Below are 19659 nucleotides of genomic sequence, written 5' to 3' on the forward strand. Positions count from 1 at the left end.
TACTGAGATATAGCTGATACATCTTGGAAAGCTAGTGGCGTCTCATCCCGAGAGCGTTTCGGGACTTCGAACCAGGAGTTGATACGTCAGAGAGGCATATGGGTGTTACAAGCTATATCGATCGTTGTTCTTGATCGAATGCGTAGTAAGATATTTGTGCTGAAGCAGGATTTGAGGGTGCTGATAGTATTGCTCAACAATTGCCACACCTCTCCGTATATCAAATATCGCTGGTTTTCTCATTCATGGTCTTCCACCTTGAGATCACCTCTATACGTCTCGCTCTAAAGACCTGCAAAATCGTGTACGGGTCAGGTCGAGATGAAACATGATCACGTTGCCAAGGTCTTGACTCACTCGTCTTCCATGTTTTCCCTTTTCGACCATCCAGGAGTTGCCAGCAGCGCATACCGTTCGACTGCTTCTTGCTCGAGCGAAGTCAGAACCGTTTGCAGCATATGTGCAAAGATTGCATCGTAGCTTATGTCGCGAGTCGATCCCGAAGCTTTCCGAGTTCGGATCTTGACGACCGAGCTGGACGGGATGATATTTCTGATGGTCTGCGCTACTTCATGTAGGTGGTACATCCATCCTATTTGCATCTTCGGGGCTAGATAGGTATGAGAGACGCTGCAACCATTCACAGGTCCCAGTTTCGTGATCATCCCACCGAACCCCATGCCTCGAAAAGTTGACCAATGCAATGGCCCGGCCAAGTGCAGTTCGCGACAGACGGCTAGGTGCCGAGCAAAGACCAGTAGACCGGCTCCTGCCGTCTCACTATTCAGATCGATCGCCCTTTCTTGGAAGAGACTTTCCAAATGGGTCATGTAACCAGCGATATTGTTCGAAGGACAATTTAGTCTGCATGATAATCTCTCCAGATTGGGGCATTGCTCCAAGAGACGTTCCAGGTCGTGTAGTGTCATCTCGAGACCAGGTAAGAACGCCGCACGGAGAATCTTCCAAGGTGATGATAGAGGTAGGGCGACGTTGCATTCGAGTATGTCCCTCATGATCGCCGATTGGTTTTCGACGGGCGAGCCACCGGTGTTGAGCTCTACGAAGTCCAACGAATGAGGATCTCGATCCTTTCTGATCGTCAACGGCGCATTTACTGTCCATGCTTTCTCCGTTTGTACCTCCAGAGTCAGCCCGTTTTCACGGACCCTTTCACTTATCCAAAAGTATCCCGACTTCGCGTTTCGTATGCCCGAGGACAACAGGTAGTAGATCGTTCTGTGATGGAGATATCGCATGTTTGGAAACTGGCGGAGACACCGCCTGAAGTCATGTTCCATTGTCCACAGCATAAATACGCTGTTTACATACATCACGAAACGACCCTGCACCATGTCTGAAAGTCAGATCGTCAAGTATCGTAGGATCGCATATCAGGATTTACTAGATCGCAGCCTGAAGCCCACACGCGTTCAATTGTCCTGCTGGTAGAGCTCTTATATAACTCGGGGACTGCCAAAGCGAAGCCGTATTGGCATGTGAGAGCACAGTTTAAACGGTCCGAAGGTTCCTCGAGGAAAGGCAAAATCTCCCTCAGAAGGTTCCGGAAGACCGTCTCCCCAGCGTTCTGAGTCTCCTCATCGATCGCCGGCGAAGAGACGCTCAGGACAGTAGACATGGCTTTGGACCTAGGCCAATTTCGTCGAATCCGCGAGGACAAGTCTTTGGATCAGGCTGGCGAAGCTGCACGATGTGGCGATAGTCGATCTGCGAGCTGCGAGGGAGATGCCAGTTTATGCGATTCAATCTCTGATCTCTGATCCCTGACCTCTGGTCTAGCTGATCTGGGACAGTAGCTCGTCGTTTTCTGTCCCGCCCTTCCGAGTCCGAGGAGATGAGTCGACACAGTACACAGCAAAGATGACGCAGACACTACCAGGGTAAGATAAGGTTTCTTTTGTTCTTCACCGAGCGCTTGGAAAGGTAATGACGTCAGAGGTGATCATGCTGATCGTCAACATACGACGATCCAGTACTTCAAAAAGCAGGCGCAGACATCACGACAAGCCTAGTCCAATGAGTCAGGGCGTCCACAATGAAAACGTTCGGGTAGCTACAGTAGATCACTGGTATGCATCACTTGCATGTCAGATCTCAAACACATGTCTTGCATTTCAACAGGTCAGTGTTTGTGCATCGGTTGTTAGTACTTGTCGTTGATAGAGCAACATATCGATTTTTAATCGGATACGGTGGTTGAGGGATTGGAGGCGAACGTGCGCCAATAGTGGCCCAGTAATCTGAAGATGAGAGTGCTTGTATCGTTTCGGCGGTCCCGAAGGGTCATTCGGACGACCGCCAAATTCGCGCAGACCTCTGATCGGACTGGTGGGAATGGTTGAGCAGCAATAGCGCTCCTGATGATTATGATAATGAGCATAAGCGAAATTACGGGACGTTACAAAAGTGCTATCACTTGGTCCCTGTCGATCATGCAGAATCTGACCACAGTTTTCCTCATATAGTTTGAGTCTCCTGAGTGTCAAGATGGCGCGTTGCTTCAACCGCTTCCCCTTTTACCGAGACCTCCTTCCCAGACGCTCCGTCTATATGTGGCCTTCGTATTCCTGCTTGATTGGTTCTGTTACCGCAACGGGTAATCAGTCGCAGTTTCGATGTTCCGATAAGCGTCCATGACTGGGCTGGAGTAGCTTACCTTCTTTTCGATTTTCGACTAACCCAGTGTCGCCGTTGTCACAAGTCTTTCGATGGCGTCTCGGATAAAGTCAAAATTGTTTGGAGCAATTGTTGAATCCTCCGATCACGCTCTTTCAACTCAAGATCGCGGTTCTTCAGATAAAGCTTGGATTCCTCCAGCTCAATTTTGCAGTCCTTGAGCTCAACTTTGTAGCTGTTCAGCTCAAGATCGCGTTCCTTCAGCTCAAGATCGCGTTCTTTCAGCTTCACGTCGCGCTTCTTCAGCTCAAGTTTGCAATCGTTCAGCTCAAGTTTGCAATCCTCGCGGTTCTTCAGCTCAAGGTCGCGCTCCTTCGACTCATGATCGCGGTCTTTCATAATCCAGTGCAGATGCTCCATCCAGAGGACCTCATGGCTTTCGGCAGAGTATGGCTGCGATTCTATGATTGAGACTGTGGTGCCGGGCGGAAAGATCGCTCTGATCACCTGCGCCACGGCGACCGGGTTGATTCTTTGATCCTTTTTCAACCATCCGTTCGCTAGATGCGGCTTCAAGACGACTCGGCTGAGTCTAGCAGAGTCCACGGGAGATTTCTCAATGATCTCGGCGACGTCGTGCCAGATGAGAACGCCTTCAAGCCACAGGTTCGGACATACGGCGAGGTGTCGGGCGAAGACGAGCAGGTCCGCTCCTCCGACCTTGCCTCGAAACTTGACAACCTTTGAGTTCCTGAGTAACGCACTCAGCCGGTTCATGTACATTCGAACGTCCGGTACCCTCCGGCAATTCAGCGTGCAAGCCAACTCCGTCAGGTTCGGACAGATCTCCAAGATCTTTTCGAGTTTGTCCAAAGTCAAGTACCCTCCCCACAAGTTGAGAGCAACCAGGTGTTTTATCGCCACTCCGTATTGGATAGGTTGTTGTTCATGGGCCTGGAAAAGATGCCTGTGAACGTGCTTCTGCTTGCCTTCCCATGCCTGGTTCCCGCAGATTTCAACAAAGCCAAGCCATTCGATCTCCTTATTGTGGCTGATGTCAAAGGTCGGCTCGGCGAAGGGTTTGTACTGGCTTCTCTCCGCCTCGACGGTTACGGTCCTTCCCTCGAAGCGATAAAGCTCTTTGCAACTGATGCAGTTCCATGACCTGAATGGTGTATCTCTCCACCAGCATCCGCTCGAACCGTCTGAAATATCAACCAGGTAGTAATCGTCGGCCTCTTCTGGAAGGTTTTGCCTATTGGTGAACTGGATTTCTTTCAAATTAGGAAGCACGCGGAACCACCGTGCAAGATCCAAGCGCTGTTGACCAGGATTAAGTTTTTCCACACGCAAGCCCCAGACGCCATTCGCATAGCTTTTGAACCGATCCTAAATTATCAGGTACGAAGATTAGCCACTATCAGTACAGCTGAACCGGGCTAAACTACGCTCTCACCCAATCACAGCCTGTCGTCCACAATTCGCTGAGGGTGGTATCAGTGCAGTACCGATGGAACATTTGTAAGGCGCTGGCGAATCCAGCTCGCGAGACCATCGAGCAGTTGAGGTAATCTATGTCACGGGGCAGGAAGGCCAAAATGTCTAGAATGCAGGCTCGAAAGACCGTTTCCGCAGGCGTCTCTTGACGTCTCTCGATAGCATCGCGAGGAGTGATGGGAGTAGTAGACATCGTGAGGTTTTTTATCGTGGTTTATTGCTTATCGCTAGCAGGGGTAGGGTGAGTCCTTTCAATGACCGGATATTTGGATGAAGATACGAATCGAGAAAGTGACTTGGGACGTCTTACGAAGCCGAGGGCAATTTATATTTTGCGACTTGATGTAGACTGCTGAATCAGGACAGCCTGACCATGACGTCAGAAATAGGGCATCAACGTAGGACACGTCGACGTTTACGTAGACGAATCGTATACGGTACCGAAATTGCGAGTCATACAATTGTACAGTCACTCGGTAGGAAACTCTGTTTGAAGGCGTTCTGTTTCATCTATCGTCGGTCGCGAGGGGATCTGCAGTTGCCCATCGACCAGCAAACTGCTCTTTGGGGATCATCTAAATCCCACAGGACCGGTCGCTCAGATGCTGTGGGTTATCTAGCACAACGGTGAACTGAACTCACCAAAAACGACTCTTTCTATCAGACCCGCGTTCCCTCATCCCCGTTAGCTCCCGCGAAAGCCTCTGCCACCGGCGCTTGCTCTTGAGCGTCCCAGAAATCCTTCAACATCGACTCGTCCTCTTCGTCGTCCCAAAAATTCGGCTTCGGATCTTCCGTACAGTGGTCGATCTCCCAATCTTCCGATATCTCGAAATCTTCAAACGTGAGCACAGACTCGTGTTCTTTCTCGAACGATTTCCAAATCGAGCTCAAGATCCTCGTCCACATGACCGTGGCGTCCGTCAAGGTCCCTTCGGTAGCCTGTTGGATGTATACCTTGGAGAACCCCAGGACCCGTCTGATGACCTTGGCCAATTCATAAGGATTGATGGTCTCGTCCACGTGTTGACCTTCGCGAGCGATCGGTTGTGGCTTGAGCACGATCTGGCCGGGTCGAGAGCCCGTCAGCAAAGGAAGCCATACCACCGAGTCGATGCAATCTCCATCGATGACACCTTCCAGGAAGACCGCTGGGACGAAGGCGAGATGTCGAGCGAACATGAGCAGGTTCGCGCCTTTGACGATGCAGGGACCGATCTGTTCCAGCCCGGCTCCTGGACCTCGGACGAGATCGGTCAACCGTGTCAAATAATCCGTAGGATCGGGCCAATGACAGGTCAAGATGCACGAGATACGCTTGAGCCTGGGACAGACTGCCAGGATGTCGTCGAGGACTTTCAGAGACATTTCGACTCCTGGGAAAGCTAGCGATACGAGGATGCTGGTTCCGAGAGTGGGTTGTTGTAAAGACGAAGGGTTGATCGAGGGATCAATCACCCTATAGAAATCTCCGAAGAGCAGGTCTTGCTCCTCCTGCGGCGCTCCGACCCCGTCGATGGAGTGACGTCCGAGCCAGATGATATCCTGGTCTGCTTCAGGCCCGAAAGCTGATTCCGTCATCGGTAGGGAATAGCGGACAGTGCCGTGCACAGGTATGATACGTCCGGCGAAGGTGAATGCTTCGTGAGCGCAGACCCTATCGTTGGGTTCGCAGGGGCTTCGGAGTAGGACCATACTCGTGGCTTTGGGGTATTGTGTAAACCATCGCCGTAGATCGATGCGATTAGGCTCTCTACCAGTATGAGGTCCGTTGAGGCAAAGTTCCCGGATACTGTCATGGTAGAGAAAGAACCGAGACTGCATGATATGCGAGATAGCAATCAGGAATCAAACTACGGTACCGAATTGCGAAAGGACTTACCGGAACACAGCCGTAATCTGTCCAGAGCCTCGCAAGAGATGAATGAGAGAAGGATTCATACAGCTTTCTCATTGCGACAGGGAACCCTGCTTGGCAGACCAAGCCACAGTTGAGGTAATCGCGTTTCTTTTCCAGATGATTGAGGATCTCCGATAGCAGATTGTGAAAGACTTGTCGTGCTGCAGTCGTCTCCATCTCGTCGTTCGTGTCTGTGGAAGTGCTGGAGGCAGCGGAAGACATGGCGGGAGAGTGGCCAGTTCGATGTTGTCGTAGTGCTGATATGTGCGAGCTGACCTGACGAGGAGGTCGAGGACGTGTTGAGATTTTGGCAGCGGCTATGTAGTTTATGAACTGGTGTAGTCGTGACTTCCCTTTCGACCAAAGTATCGATATGTTGGTTGTTGGTGTTGTTGTTGATGTCTTTGTCGATACTTGATACTTGATCCTTGATGAGAGTTTGCTGATGAACATGACGTCACGAATGGAAAGTTCCATCATGGAAGCCTTGATCATCATATTGCATCATCCTTCTTCTTCTTCTTTCTTAACATCACAGTGTACAGTTGTTTACGAGCATCACGGGCGAACGCCATACTCAGTCGATCACTTCTCCATGTCTATACTGCATATCTCAGTCTTGCTATCCTTGCTTCTCCGGTCTGTCTTGCTCAGTCGCGCCCAATCTTGTAGTCAATTCCCGTCAAATTGAGTGATGGATTTCTGCTCCCGATGGGATTTCTGCTCAGGCTCCGAGTCCAGTTATAGCCGGCGAGGTTGCAATAGTGAGTCGCGATCGTTCAGGATGATTTCGAAACCTTGCCTACTTCTTCTTGAGTGGTCATTGAGACGTCCCCCCAGAAGCTTACCTATGACGAAAATACGTGAAATGGAAGCGCATTTATTCCGAGCCGGGGCAAAACAGACCGCTTCTCCGGCAATTTCAGGATTTAGGAAAGCAAAGCATAGCGTTGTACAGTACCCGTCGTGCGACTCACGTATATGATCGAAATCAGACAGATGTTGTCCTTATTACTGTATTACCTCGATTTACCGATGGATTATTGGCTTGTTTGTTTCGCTGCATATCGTTTGATATCCGATTCGTTTCAGACGTTTGCCTATTTCAATAACAAGCTGGGTTTGTAATTTTCACTCGGATACGTCTGTCAGAAACCCGAAAGTCCTCTGATAACGTCACCAGTAGTGTCCGCAAATCACCGGTCTGAAGTTTGACATACCTTGCCCTCTCAGATTGAAGTCAAGGACCTCTGCAGCCTCAATCAACCAAAGTATTCCAGAAGTGAGCTTGAACATCAGATTGCTACAGACGGTAAAATCAAACCGGGCACACTCAAACCAGGGGAAGGCACCATCAGGGGTGTTAACTGTTGGTGTATGCCGAATGATACTTCAAGGATGGATTTCTTGCGAGGCACAAGCTCAATATTGGGAGATTGCAAAGGGGGAGACCGTTGTTGTGACATCCGCAACGGCCCGTAGTTTTCATGAGTTAGAGTCAAGAAAGCCCCCATCACCAGTATCTCTTGATCTCTTGCACGTTCACGTGTCTAGTCATTAAGCCAGGCCGCTTAGTGCAGTGATACCTGTCTGAACTATAACAATGTTGTCCATCGTCCAACACAACATCCATCGTCCAATCGAATCGATCTAGAGTGCAGTCCTCCGATATCTTTAGTGCCAAAAGGAGACGAAGAATGCGAAAGATCTTGTAGGAGTCCAATCGACACCCTCCAGGCACGATCCTGGAACGTAACGGAGTGGACCCAAAGATGATGGCAATCTCCACTTCAACACTTTCTGCGAACATGTCATCACATACGTCCCGTCCAGATAGCCAGAGGTTTTTACGATATCTAGAATCTACCCGCGCACTTTTTAACACTCCTCTCCGAATCTCGGACGTTCTGAGCCTCTTATGCTAACCTAGGTCCATTTCCATGTTCTCTAGGCCCATCCGTCGATAACAAGATATTGCGATCATGAAGATGAGTCGGGCTGCTGACTAGCATGCTTCGGTTCCATGGAATAGCCGGGAAACATCTGCAGTCAATCAGCACGTGTCCGTAGTGTTCTTAGCTTTAGGATCCTAAAGCGAGAGTACTCAAGCGCTTGAAGACCTCTTGGACGCGATCGATCGGTGGAATAGTATCTTTGGAGCTCGTGTTTCGACCCGTGGGTCATGTATCGTGCGGCCATATGTCACATATATACTATAAAGCAGAAACAATAGAAGCGGTCTGAAACTGTGGTTCACAAGGTAAGAAACTACGTGTCCTTTGTACTAAGCGCAAAAGAAAACCGTTGAAACGTGAAACGCGTCGTCGACGGAAGCATCCTGCTTGACGGCGAGAGGGCGCGCCTTGTAATCTCCCGATCCGAGATGGGAGAGGTTTTGTGTATGCCTCATAGATAGATCGAGCCGATTGTAAAGTGGGAGGTTGTCTTTTTGCTCAAGGGGCACGGCGGTGTCCGCTTAGACACGCTCCATCTCATGCGCTCTCGGCAATCAGACGGATGATGTCGGCATATACTGCGGATGCCCTATGAACGAGTATCGTAACTTTTTGTTTGCTGGTTTTCGCTCGTAAGATAGTATGGAGATGTTGGAAGGGAAAAGAGGGTTGTTGTATTCGGTTGGTTACGTCGTTCGTCCAGGGTTGACATCATGATCTTCTCGAATAACTGCTAATTCTTAGGATAAAACTTTAGCCGGCTTTCGAGTTCGACAGCATGTTCTTGCTCACCGTATCGTGGTCACTCCTTCTCACAGCGGATGAGTGCCGCGATCACGCTTGGTCCACCCCGGCCGGTCGGTCTTCTTTCGACTATCCGGTTCACGCGAAGGTCTGAGACAGTCGGAGACGACTTTGCACCAGGTCGATTCTCGGAACCTGAGATTGGTCTCATCGAGGTATATCTTACAAGACCTGGGAACAATCCCTATGACTCGTTGAGACCAGTTATACGGATTCGGCAGGAGGCCATTCTCTACGGACGACGAGCGCGGTACGAGTATGAGTTCACGGGTAGGCGAGACAGTCGGTGATGGGGCATCGCCGTCCCGCAAAGTCTCCCATTTAGTCCAGCCTTCGAGTGTCAAGGCGTGGCAAATAAGAAGGTGAGGGAGAACAGCGAGTATGTCGCGTCCTGTAGTATCCGCATGTAGATGATGAAGTCCGCTACCATGGATTCTCAACAGCTCGCCTAGGTCGCTCAAGGTGGATTTGGCCTCAATATCGAACGTGCAAGCGAGCGACTTCAAGCTTGGACAACCTCTCAAGGTAGTTTCAAGGGCTGCCAACGACATGTCACTGCCGAGAACACTCAGGTTCTGAAGTCCTTGAAGTGACGAAGCTGCTCCACTGCTCAGAGTCGAATAGGTCTGTCGGAGAATCGCCTCGCTTGTATCCGACTCTATCCGTGCGGTGGCCTCTATACCGCAGATACCCAACCACTCTACGTCCTCCCCAGTAATAACCTTTCCGACCCCATTACTCAAATCTAGATCTGTACGCGAAACCCGCGTCTTCATGAGGATCCGCCGCCCACCGAGAAGATAGGCCTCCGTCAAGTTGATTCCGCCCCAAGAACAACGTCGATACTCCGGCCAGATCACGATCTTTTCAAGGGTTTTGTATTGCTGAATCTTGGCCGATATAGTCACTTGTGTAACAGAGTACTCCTCGACGGTAAGTTCTCGGACATGGCCCTTGTAAATCTTGAGACGCTCCTGGCAGTCAAGTAGACGGACCCGTCAATGATCAGGATACGTAGACGCCTTGGAACTCTTACTCACAAGATCGCATTTATTGCTCTTCAAATCTTCCAATGTATACTCGATACAACATCGATAAAGATAAGGAACAACGATCTCGAAGAACCCTTTGGAAGCCGTCATGCAGTTCACCAAGTCCTTGGGCCTCTCGACGAAGCCGAAGACGGTCCGCATGACAAGATCGTTTTCGGCGATCGTTTCGTGTGGCTTTTGAATTTCCTCATCGGGAAGTCGCTGCGAAGGTATGTCACTGGCAGCGTCGTCGTTGTATGCCATGCTAATACTTTTGTTGAAAGGCGTTTGCGTTAAGCGGTGTGCAATCGTGCGAATCGAAGGTTGTAGGCTTGCTCAAGCTGTTCGATTTTTGAGTGTTATCAGAGCGTACCGAACCTAAGTATAACGAGGACATCGGGAGTCAGTCTCGATTCATGTAACAACGAATGACTTGACGGGACAGACGTCAAATATCTGTACGCTATCTCACAAGGGAGGCGTGCTATGAATACCAATACCACTTCTCTAGCTCTCTAGCATCTCTAGCTTCTTTGTTATTATATTTATTGTCTCATGCTCACGATCAACAAGACGAATCGTGATTTCAGCTTTGTCCTTTTTCTTTTGTACTCGACTCGATGACGTCAACCGTCGATCCACCCAAGAAGCACAAAACTTGTTCCCCCCAGAACATTCCGTTCAACACGGAGTGTGAGAATCGCCAGAATACACGGCGTTCTAGCTACATACCAGCTACCAGGGATACTAGATATACTTGTCATAATTGAGAAAGCAGAGATACAGACGCGATCTACGTAAATGGTCATGAGGGATTCAGGAGCGTTTGCTCTATCTGAAGCATACATAAAACGTGTTGTCGGCGACAAAGATTCTGATGTAGAACCGAGAGCGCGCTTTTGTTTTTGTCGTCTTCCGTAAGTCGTGAGTCGTCAGTCATGTTGACGACGCTCCTATGTCATCCGTGTATGGTGGCAAGCGGGAGATCGGGGGTAGTCGTTTGGTGGAGGTTTTTATCGGCACCGCTCGAGAGACGAGGGCGAAGGGATCCCGTAGGCTTCTTGTTGATAGAAGATTTGTCGTATCGTTCGGTTAGGTTGTTCATAAGTAAACGTAAGGCGACGGAACTGTTGTCGCAAATGGGATTCGCTTTGTCGTACAGGTCGGACCGAGTGCTTGTCGTACAGGTCGACCTGCTCAATGAAAACAGTTGCGGCAATCGAGAACGGGCTCGATGCAAGTCTCATGCTAATCTGAGAGATCGGCTTATGTCATTAGCTATCATGGTCTCGAGTCGTGTTTCGGGTAGCGCTTACCTGATCGACCCGTATCAATTGGGTTGAGGAGGAGGATCGCATTTCGCCCAGCCTTTCGTCTTGGATCGACGCAGGTCCTCTTCGCTTTGCAGCGATCTGAGTATGGACGACAGGATGCGCAACCATAGCAGCTCTTCCCCGGATCTGCCAGAGGTATCGATTGTGACCACGCAATGCGGCGAAATGTAGTTTCGGATCTGCCTGGCGACATGATAAGGGTCTGCTAATGTCTCCTTCCATTCCATGGACATGCTCGGGGCTAGCGTCAAGTGTTCGGTGCGGTTTCCTTTCGCAGATGGAGGGGAGAATGGCGTCACTAGCAACAACGAACTGCACGAGATCGCCCCTGAGATCCTTAAGTGAGGACATCCCTCGAGACGTCTCAAGTACGATAAAAGCTCGTGATAATAGCATTGTATATCCAATTGCCGGAGCTGTGCTCCCGGTCCCCACATGATCTTTCGTAACGGCCCCAGGTTTCCTCTGGAAGCTGAGGTGTCAAGAGAGCAACTAAGCACCTTCAACTTGGGGCAACCGGTTAAAACGAAATCCAACACCTTCAAAGTGAAGCGGATTCGCGAGACCTCCAGCTTTGAAAGCTCCCGGAGCGAGGTGGACCCGACTCGTATCGCAGACGAAACGAGATCCAGAAGTCTTGCGTCTCTTGTTCTGTCCACGTATGCGGGGCTTTCCGAAAGGCTCTGAATCCCTATCCAAGCAACTCGCTCGTTGACTTCGACGGGAAACACCCGGCGATCGAGACTTAGTTCGTTCGGACCAGTCTGTCCCCGCACGTAGACTTTACGACCGCCGCAAAGGTAGATCTCTTCCACCTTGACATCGGCGGAATTTCGTAAGGGTGCGGTGACGTGGATCCGGTCGAGAAGTTCAAAGCGTTGTAGTAACTCTTCAAGATTGATGGGCGGCGAGCCAGACTTGACGGTAAGCTCTTTCACTCCGTGAACATACAAGTAGAACCGGTTCTGTGTCGCGATGCAACGTCTATCAGGGTCGGAATGCATTGGAAATTCGTCAGCAAGTCGACTCACGAGACTGCAGCCTCGAGACCAGACTCGAGCCAATTCGCTTTCCGTCGTGGACTTATGGATCAAGCGCGCCGGAATGCTGGCGATATCCTTACAGACTAGCATGCCGCTAAGGAGGTCCTCTCGAGCATCGACCAGGTCGAAGATGCTTCGCATGATCAGGTCGTTGGCTGAGACTAGTTGTTGCGGACTGCGCTTCGGACCATCGCAAGCTCCTCCGCTGGGAACGAGTTCCGCCATGTTCAAGTCGCAATCTGCGTTTCCCGTTGGGCCTTGTGCGTTCCGAGGTCAGGTTTTGCGAAACGCAATTGGAAGCAGCTCAAGGCTGTCTGTATGTTTTGGGACGGTAAGCGAGATTTAGTAATGCGCCGGGCCATAGCAATGGCTCAATCGTTGAACTTACTAGATAGAGTCGCGCTTGCGTCTGGAGGTTTCAGTTCCAAAAGATCAGGCGAAGTTGAGGGGGACTCCGTACCAGTTACACCACGAAGAATCACGTTCTGATATATATACTCGTACTCGACGGCGCGAGAGCGCAACAGCAGATGCCGATGACTGGTGATCGGTCGTCTTGCTTCTTTTGTCCTCGACGGTTCTAGGCGATCGAAGATGACGTCAATGGAAAGATGACACGTCCAGCGCCCCGATTTTCCCGGTGCCTTCGGGTTGAGCAGGGTTAGTGAATTAAAGACGGATGTCCAGATTTCGTTTGTATACCCGACCTTCGTAGAAACAAGCCGAAGCAGCGTAGTCAACGAAATCTCGGTATGGTAGGATCGGAAGAGTAAGGTATTGATCGATTACAGTTGGATGTCAGAGTAGTATACGAGACGAGTAAGAAATTGCGTAAAGAGATCGTTATAAGAAGATGAAAGTCGTAATGTTAACGTAGTACTGGGAAGCACGCTTCCCTCGTTCGTATGAGCACGGTCGAGCGACCGCAATCAATCGCGATTCTGGTTTTCTTGGCAAGGCGGTGGTGGCGCTGTCGTGACGGGCGTAGGATTAGCGATACAAGGCTGGCTGGGTTCGGACGCTCATGACGTTTTTTAGAATGTTTGGAAAGGGACGAGTCTTGCAGATCGATGTTAACGTACCTCTTTCGCTGGTATAAGATGGTAATCGTCATCATCTGGACTAGCCTCACAAAACAAAGTAACAATACAGCCGAATGCTTACGTAGAGGTTTGCGAATCACCTGGATAGGTCGGATCCATCCATTCCTCCAACCAAGGTCCAGCCTCGCTTCCGAGAGTGCATGTCCTCCCTCTCAAGCGCCACCAAGATCGAGCGGACTATTCGAACCCAGGTGACCTGAACTTCAGATGGGTCATTATCGAATATGTCGATTTTGATAGCGCAGCCAGGCGGGAGGCACATCCGAAGAGATTTCGCGAACGTGTAAGGGTCTGGCGAATTCACGTCCCAGGTATCTTCGAATTGCAAGCTGAGAATAAATGCTTGTGTCTGACAACCGCTGTCTCCCGGTATGAAGGGTTCAACTCTTTCAAAGGTCCAGTCCGTCAGATGGAAATCCTCTTCGTAGCCTGTTAGGTGGATGACTGATGGCCGCCCCGAGAGAACAGATAGGTAGTCCATTACTGTCCATGGATGACAGTAAACGTCCAGCTCTCGTATGTTGGCTCCTGGACCCTCCATCAGGTCGTCCAGCCTGTCTAAGTATGTACTACGCTTGGTGGCTTCTGTAGGCTCCAATGTACAACCCAACATCGTCAGATAAGGGCACCTGGCGAAGATCTTCTCCAGATCGGTGATACCGAGGACGATGGAGAGCAACGACAACCGTTGTAGTCTTGCAAGCGAAGAGCGGTCGCTGTCGGCCTCTATCGCGGACATAATCAAGGCCTTGAGAGTCCGTGCGAAAGAGGTTTTCGGTCGCGCTCGATCTATTTCGATGCTGCGGATTCCTTCCCAAGCAACCTCATCGCCCGTCTGAACCTCGAATATGCGAGTAGTAAGATCGAGTCCGTCAAGCGACCTCTCGCCTTGAATGAGTATTTGACGGCCGTCGTGAAGATAGGCCTCCTCAAGCTTGATCGAAGTCATTCCTTCAGCGGTCTCCGACGGAAGACTAATTTTTGCCAGGTATGGATATTGCTGTAGGAAGCTCTTCAGGTGTACGTTGTCAGCGCGGGACCTGATTTGAAGACGTCTGACCCCGTTACAGTAGACCGTAAAGCGGTCCTGTTGAGGTCAAGTACGTCCTATTAGTGCACATCCCACTTGCAAAACTCGGCAGACAACTCACCGGACTGCACCCTCGCGTCCACACTCGAGCTAGATCGTCCTCGGAACACGTCTTGTACATCAAACGGGCCGGGATGTACGAGAGCGACTTGCAAAGAAGCATAGCGCTCAGCAAATCGGAGCGTTTCTCCAGAAAGCCAAAAATCGTCCTTATGATGAGGTCGTTCGCCACGACCTTTGCTTGTGGGGTAGTGTGAATCCCCACGATAACGTCCTTTGGATCTTGCCGACTAGGTTTAGAGGTTGTGTCGAACACAGGTCGAGTTCCGGAGTTGTCTTCGGTCATCGTAGTATCGTCTTGGGACGTGACTTCGGTCATCTTGACTGACGACGAGCTGAAGATGTCCAACCAAGAACACAAGGTTAGTCAAAAGATCGGCCGCTAGGAATGGGTCGACTAACACCGGTGGTGCCGCTGGGTCGAAGAATACCGTAGGAAAAGAGGCTAGGACGGGGAGGTTTCGTTGGTCTTGGATGACTGATTACGAGGCCGTATGTATGTATCTACGTAGCTAGAGCGGCATCATCGGTATAACTCAAGACGATGTAGATAATTTGCTAACTTGAACGTGTACTTGATCACGTAGCAGTTTTTGAAGTCGTCCTCGCTGTAAGCGATCAAAAAATGACGTCACTGATGGATCCACCATGAGATTCTTTTGTTCGTTAATCGCTCTTGGACTTTTCGCATTCTCAGAGACACAAGGTCAATGAATCAGTCAGCTAGCTGCGAGCTGCTAGCGATTATATGTTGCATACTTATATTTCCAACTCCGTTGCGAAACGGTTACTAATCGGACAAACCGAGAATCATCGCTCAAGACGTGCTGATGCTCATCTGATGTAACGTCCCGACATCGATGGCGAAGGAGAGAGATTCGTAAGTCGAGGTGCGAATGAACCAAGAGCCATGGTTGTCCATGCGGCAATAACGCGATCCCGAGAGCGCAAGGCGTATTGGCATAGGGGAGACGTGCAGTCGCTCGGTCGATCCAGCGAACTATGCGATGTCGAGTGTCGTATAAAGTGGTATTTCATGGTCGTATGTCCTCGGCGTACCGCTGCGAGACGCCGAGTCTCGTCAACTTATGCTGGATGTACTTAGGAAGCGTCCAAGTTGCAGGAGGTGTTCCAGTACAAGAAATGCTCTGAATGCTCAGACGTTCGCTTTTAGCTGAATGGTCCTTTCTATCATGGAGGCTCGGGATACTCACCAGAAGACCTATCGATCGTCACTGTCAAGGTCACTCTTGATTTTGTGCCAACCTTTCTGCTTCGAACTCTCCCAGACGATATCGTCTTCTCTCTCAAGCGTCTTGAGGATTGAGGAAAGTTGGTCCACCCAGCGCTTCACTCCAACTGACACAGCGATAGGATACTCCACTTGAATGACGGACGAAGAGGATGACATCGAGCGAGCGAGTTTCGCCGCCTCATAAGGGCTGATTGGCTGGTCTGCGTTCTTCTTCACTATGTGGCTGTTCGGCTTCAGGATAACTCGTCTAGTCGTAGTGTCCTTGTGCTTTATCCGATTCGTCACCATCTGCGCAAAGAGGCTAGAGTCGGACTCTTCTATGAATCCGGATAAACGAAGTGTTCGGGGACCACTTAGACTGCTCATGTATGAGAATATCGAATCTCCTCGGCAACGGACGCTCAGGTCGTACAACCGGGCTCCGTGCTGTCCCATGAGCCGCACTAGGGCTTCGTGGTATTTCTTCCTGCAATCGGGTCCGAAGCCTTCCAAGCTGTCGTTGTCCAGTTCCATTGAACATCGTAAATTTACGAGCTTAGGACAGCCAATCAGAACGGTCTCCAAGCTTTTCACATCGAAATTGACGTTGGGCAGATCCAGTGTCGTCAGGTGATCCAGTAACCACGAGGGGGTTTTATCGTAATCTTTGATGGCGTTCACAATATAGTTGCGAACGCACGAGCCATCCACCTTTTCTGGGCCATCCCCATCCCAGCTGATTGCGAGAAAGCCAACCGGCACCAGCCCCCCTTCCTCGCCTTCCAATCGAAGGGATTGAATCAAAGGAACGTCCTTCAATTTGTATCCTAGGATCCTAATCTCGCGGTCCTGCCAGGTGTAAAGCTCTTCCAACTGGAGCAGTGAGGGTTCCTGATCACCGGCACGAATATGTTGTAAAGCCTCGTATTGCTGCATATAGAGCTGCACTTCATCGGCACAAACGATCCGATGCAGTCGGAGTATCCTGACTGCTCCTACGTAAAGCTGGAAGCGCTTCTATGTATGGAAGAGCAGGATTATCAGCAGCGTGTCTCGAAGATTGTAGCATCATGCCATATGACTTACCAGACTACAGCCCCTCCTCCACAGAGCCAATATATCGTCCTCTTCAACAGACCGGTATAAGGCACGTGCAGCGATCGGGAATTGCTCCCTGCTCATGAGCATACAATCGAGCAAGGTGTGAGGTTCGTCCACATAGTCGAAAATTGTGGACATCAGGAGACTGTTTGCGGCAACTCGGCTGGCTGCGGTCTCGGTGGTGCCGAAGAGGTCTTGTGGAGGGCCTGCTTCGGCAGCGGTGACAGAAGCCATATTGAGGTCTGCTTCAGCGATTTCACCTTGCGGGAGAAGCGTGCTAATGATATTGTATGGCGGTGCGATCGACAGTATAGCAGTAGAATGGTGTACAGCATAGACAGCTTACGATATGGAGATGAGGTCGGCAATCGTCGATAGCAAGACGTAAAAACGCATATGCGTTATACAGTCGCGACCACCCGTCCCGATCGGCTGAACAAGATACTTGTTGCAAAGTCGTGGTGCTGCAAACTCGTTATATGAATACCCTTGTCGGATTTCTTTCCCGTGCAACTCTGAGTCCAGGATAGAGAATAACATCAAGGCACGCTTAACCTCAGAGAAAATAGAAGCAAGACGTAATAATGCTGGAGCGCTTCATAAATCCGATTTGATCTGGAACAGATAATGTGGAAATCTTGGATAGGATTCGATGATGCCCGTGGGTATCAACCTTCGAGACAACGACAGTGAGACTGAGAAGTCATCCGAGCTCGAGGTGTGGATGATTAAAGAGATGTTATACATTTATGTCGAGTGCGCTCGATAGGATGTTTGATTGCAACTGCCTTTCTTGGCGGGATTCCGAACGAATTGTTCTGACAATATGCCACGATCTCGTCGAGTTCTGACATCGCTGATCGCGCAAGTGCAATAAGTGCGTAAAGCGTAAAAGCGCGGGGAAAGTCGGCCGATCTGCAAACGATGTGCCATGTATGATCGTACGTAGTGGTGCATAGTCGCATAAGGTTTCGAGATGCCGACATCCTGACCGGTATGATATATCTTCTTTCAAATGTGCGTAGGACAAGTCGAAAGTTCGCCAGAGGTGTTACCAAAGCTCTCAGACCTGATGTTCCGTATCTAGAAAGTCGTGAATTGCTCTCAGCTAGGTGGTTGCTTGGAACGTCTGTCTTCGGGAAGGAGACATACCAGAGACTTGGTTCATCACCACCACCAACGGTACTGTCGACACCGCTATCGGTCGATACACTTTCTTCTTCACCACCACCAGGCGCGGCTTTCACGTCGCCACCATCTGGCGCATCCTTCACGTCGGCGTTCCTAACAGCATTCCGCAGCTCGCCGGCACCGGGCGCATTCTCCACCTTCACCCAACCCTTTGACGCCGAAGCGTTTCGTCGTCGTCGTTCGATGTCATCTTCTGTCTGAAGCGTCTTCAGGATAGATCGGAAATCGTCAATCCACCCGTCTAATCTAGATCTTGTAGAGGGAACAGCTAACTCTATCGAGTTCTCCACGCGGATAGTACAATAGGGAGGTATAAGCCAGCGAACGGCCTTCGCTGCCTCGTAAGGATTGACCTTTCCTATTGCCACATCGGTCGGTCTCAAGATTAAGTGCATGATGGAACCGTCCTGGAGAGGTCGATGTGTGTGGGTACTCATGCGCTCGTAAAAGATGGGATTGATTGTTCCCATGCATCCCGACAAACGCAGTGTGCGCGGACTGGTCAGAATCCCGAGCCAGGAGAACAAGTTTCCGCTCGCAAAGCGAAGGTCGAGTTCCCGAAACTTTGCTCCGTGCTGTGCAATGAGTCGCTTCAGCTCCTTCCGATACACCTTCTTTTCGTCATCGCTTGGTGCTGTATCGTCGAGTGAGCATCGCAAAGTCCGTAATTCGGGATAGCCGATAAGGATGGCTTTCAAGCTTTTCAGGTCGAGCTTAACGAAAGGCAATTCCAGTCCCGTGATGTTTCTGAGCGAGGTGATCTCATGATAGCTTCCGTGTCGAATCGAATAGATCATCCACTCGAGAAGCACCTCTCCTTCCTCCTCGCTCAGTGACTGTTCTTTGCTACCGATTGAGCGAATCTCAAGGCGTTCTATTTCGTAGTCTTCTTGCACCAGGACTGGGCAGAACTCCATCAGATAGTCAGGTGGCTCGCAGCCCCTCACAATAATATCGCGATTATTCCATATGTAGAGCTCTTCCACCTGTATGCCTTCGTAGTCAAGGTTACAGTGAATCTCTGCCAAGTCGTCGTACTGGTTCAGCAGTGTGATGAAGTATTCGTCGTTGACACATTCATGGGCTATCATGAGGATTCTGACTGCTTGCGCATAGGTCTGAAAGCGCTTCTATATTTATGGTAATGCTATTAGGGATGAACCTTTGAGCGGGAGGGGTCGGAACCAGCGACTTACTATGTTACAGCCTTTGCGCCAAAGTTGCGTAAGATGTGCATGACGCACAGATCGATAAAGGATCCCGGCGATCAAATGGAAATGCTCTCGGGATACGACCATCCAATTGAGCAAGTCCTTTCCTTCGAGAGTACTGAAGATCGTTCTCATCAAGAGGCTGTTAGAGGCTACTTGACTGCCGGCGGTTTCAGTGACAACGGAAACGCCTTCTGTGGAGACTTTCGAAGTGTCTTCGTTGTTGGGTGGTAGCGGAGCCGTACTGGGAGTCATTGTGACGTTTAAGAGCTATCGATGATGTAGCTAGATCGAGTGTCGTCTGAGATCTGGGGGGGATCTTATCGATTCCTGAACGCCGCTGCCTGGTCCGTGGCAGGTTCGTGCTAGATTTCAGCTAGTCCGAGCTAGTAAATGAGCAGGAAGGAGTGATCGCTACGGACGGTATGCGGTTTCTTCTGGCGTAATGTATCGTTGAACGTCGAGATA

General features: G+C 50.3%; 7 protein-coding genes across 7 annotated transcripts; all 7 read right to left on the reverse strand.

Moving 5' to 3' along the window:
• Positions 1 to 29: 29 nt before the first annotated feature.
• On the reverse strand, positions 30 to 1829 carry HD553DRAFT_356762 (uncharacterized protein). The gene is made up of 4 exons (XM_046183857.1): positions 1406 to 1829; positions 1333 to 1346; positions 358 to 1239; positions 30 to 292 (listed from the first exon to the last, which is right to left on the reverse strand). Exons 1-4 carry the CDS (start codon positions 1637 to 1639, stop codon positions 271 to 273), a joined length of 1152 nt encoding a protein of 383 aa, XP_046035929.1. The 5' UTR covers positions 1640 to 1829; the 3' UTR covers positions 30 to 270.
• An 886-nt stretch (positions 1830 to 2715) lies between these two features.
• HD553DRAFT_324449 (uncharacterized protein) lies at positions 2716 to 4327 on the reverse strand (the record flags this gene model as incomplete). Its single annotated transcript, XM_046181496.1, has 2 exons — positions 2716 to 4026; positions 4094 to 4327. The coding sequence occupies 2 exons, from the start codon at positions 4325 to 4327 to the stop codon at positions 2716 to 2718; spliced, it is 1545 nt and encodes a 514-aa protein (XP_046035930.1).
• A 467-nt stretch (positions 4328 to 4794) lies between these two features.
• Positions 4795 to 6256, reverse strand: HD553DRAFT_350526 (uncharacterized protein; the record flags this gene model as incomplete). Its single annotated transcript, XM_046183538.1, has 2 exons — positions 4795 to 5952; positions 6017 to 6256. The coding sequence occupies 2 exons, from the start codon at positions 6254 to 6256 to the stop codon at positions 4795 to 4797; spliced, it is 1398 nt and encodes a 465-aa protein (XP_046035931.1).
• Positions 6257 to 8801: 2545 nt separating this feature from the next.
• HD553DRAFT_356776 (uncharacterized protein) lies at positions 8802 to 10088 on the reverse strand (the record flags this gene model as incomplete). Its single annotated transcript, XM_046183858.1, has 2 exons — positions 8802 to 9767; positions 9834 to 10088. The coding sequence occupies 2 exons, from the start codon at positions 10086 to 10088 to the stop codon at positions 8802 to 8804; spliced, it is 1221 nt and encodes a 406-aa protein (XP_046035932.1).
• Positions 10089 to 11154: 1066 nt separating this feature from the next.
• On the reverse strand, positions 11155 to 12696 carry HD553DRAFT_350527 (uncharacterized protein; the record flags this gene model as incomplete). Its single annotated transcript, XM_046183539.1, has 4 exons — positions 12662 to 12696; positions 12590 to 12603; positions 12190 to 12515; positions 11155 to 12123 (listed from the first exon to the last, which is right to left on the reverse strand). Exons 3-4 carry the CDS (start codon positions 12424 to 12426, stop codon positions 11155 to 11157), a joined length of 1206 nt encoding a protein of 401 aa, XP_046035933.1. The 5' UTR covers positions 12427 to 12515; positions 12590 to 12603; positions 12662 to 12696.
• Positions 12697 to 12916: 220 nt separating this feature from the next.
• On the reverse strand, positions 12917 to 14789 carry HD553DRAFT_312628 (uncharacterized protein). Its single transcript, XM_046180117.1, has 4 exons — positions 14378 to 14789; positions 13366 to 14292; positions 13284 to 13291; positions 12917 to 13171 (listed from the first exon to the last, which is right to left on the reverse strand). The coding sequence occupies exons 1-2, from the start codon at positions 14771 to 14773 to the stop codon at positions 13381 to 13383; spliced, it is 1308 nt and encodes a 435-aa protein (XP_046035934.1). The 5' UTR covers positions 14774 to 14789; the 3' UTR covers positions 12917 to 13171; positions 13284 to 13291; positions 13366 to 13380.
• Positions 14790 to 15676: 887 nt separating this feature from the next.
• Positions 15677 to 17023, reverse strand: HD553DRAFT_342771 (uncharacterized protein; the record flags this gene model as incomplete). Its single annotated transcript, XM_046182799.1, has 2 exons — positions 15677 to 16705; positions 16775 to 17023. The coding sequence occupies 2 exons, from the start codon at positions 17021 to 17023 to the stop codon at positions 15677 to 15679; spliced, it is 1278 nt and encodes a 425-aa protein (XP_046035935.1).
• Between the last annotated feature and the right edge of the window lie 2636 nt (positions 17024 to 19659).

Source organism: Filobasidium floriforme (genome assembly GCF_021052385.1).
Source record: "Filobasidium floriforme strain CBS 6241 chromosome Unknown HD553scaffold_13, whole genome shotgun sequence".
In the NCBI taxonomy this organism is placed as follows: domain Eukaryota; kingdom Fungi; phylum Basidiomycota; class Tremellomycetes; order Filobasidiales; family Filobasidiaceae; genus Filobasidium; species Filobasidium floriforme.

Coding starts and splice junctions, on each gene's coding strand:
- HD553DRAFT_312628 (XM_046180117.1), bottom strand. CDS start 14,773: ATGACCGAAGTCACGTCCCAAGACGATACTACGATGACCGAAGACAAC. Junction 14,293..14,377: donor CAACAGGACCGCTTTACGGT/CTACTGTAACGG, acceptor CAATATCCATAC/CTGGCAAAAATTAGTCTTCC.
- HD553DRAFT_356762 (XM_046183857.1), bottom strand. CDS start 1,639: ATGTCTACTGTCCTGAGCGTCTCTTCGCCGGCGATCGATGAGGAGACT. Junction 293..357: donor AGGGAAAACATGGAAGACGA/GTGAGTCAAGAC, acceptor ACGATTTTGCAG/GTCTTTAGAGCGAGACGTAT.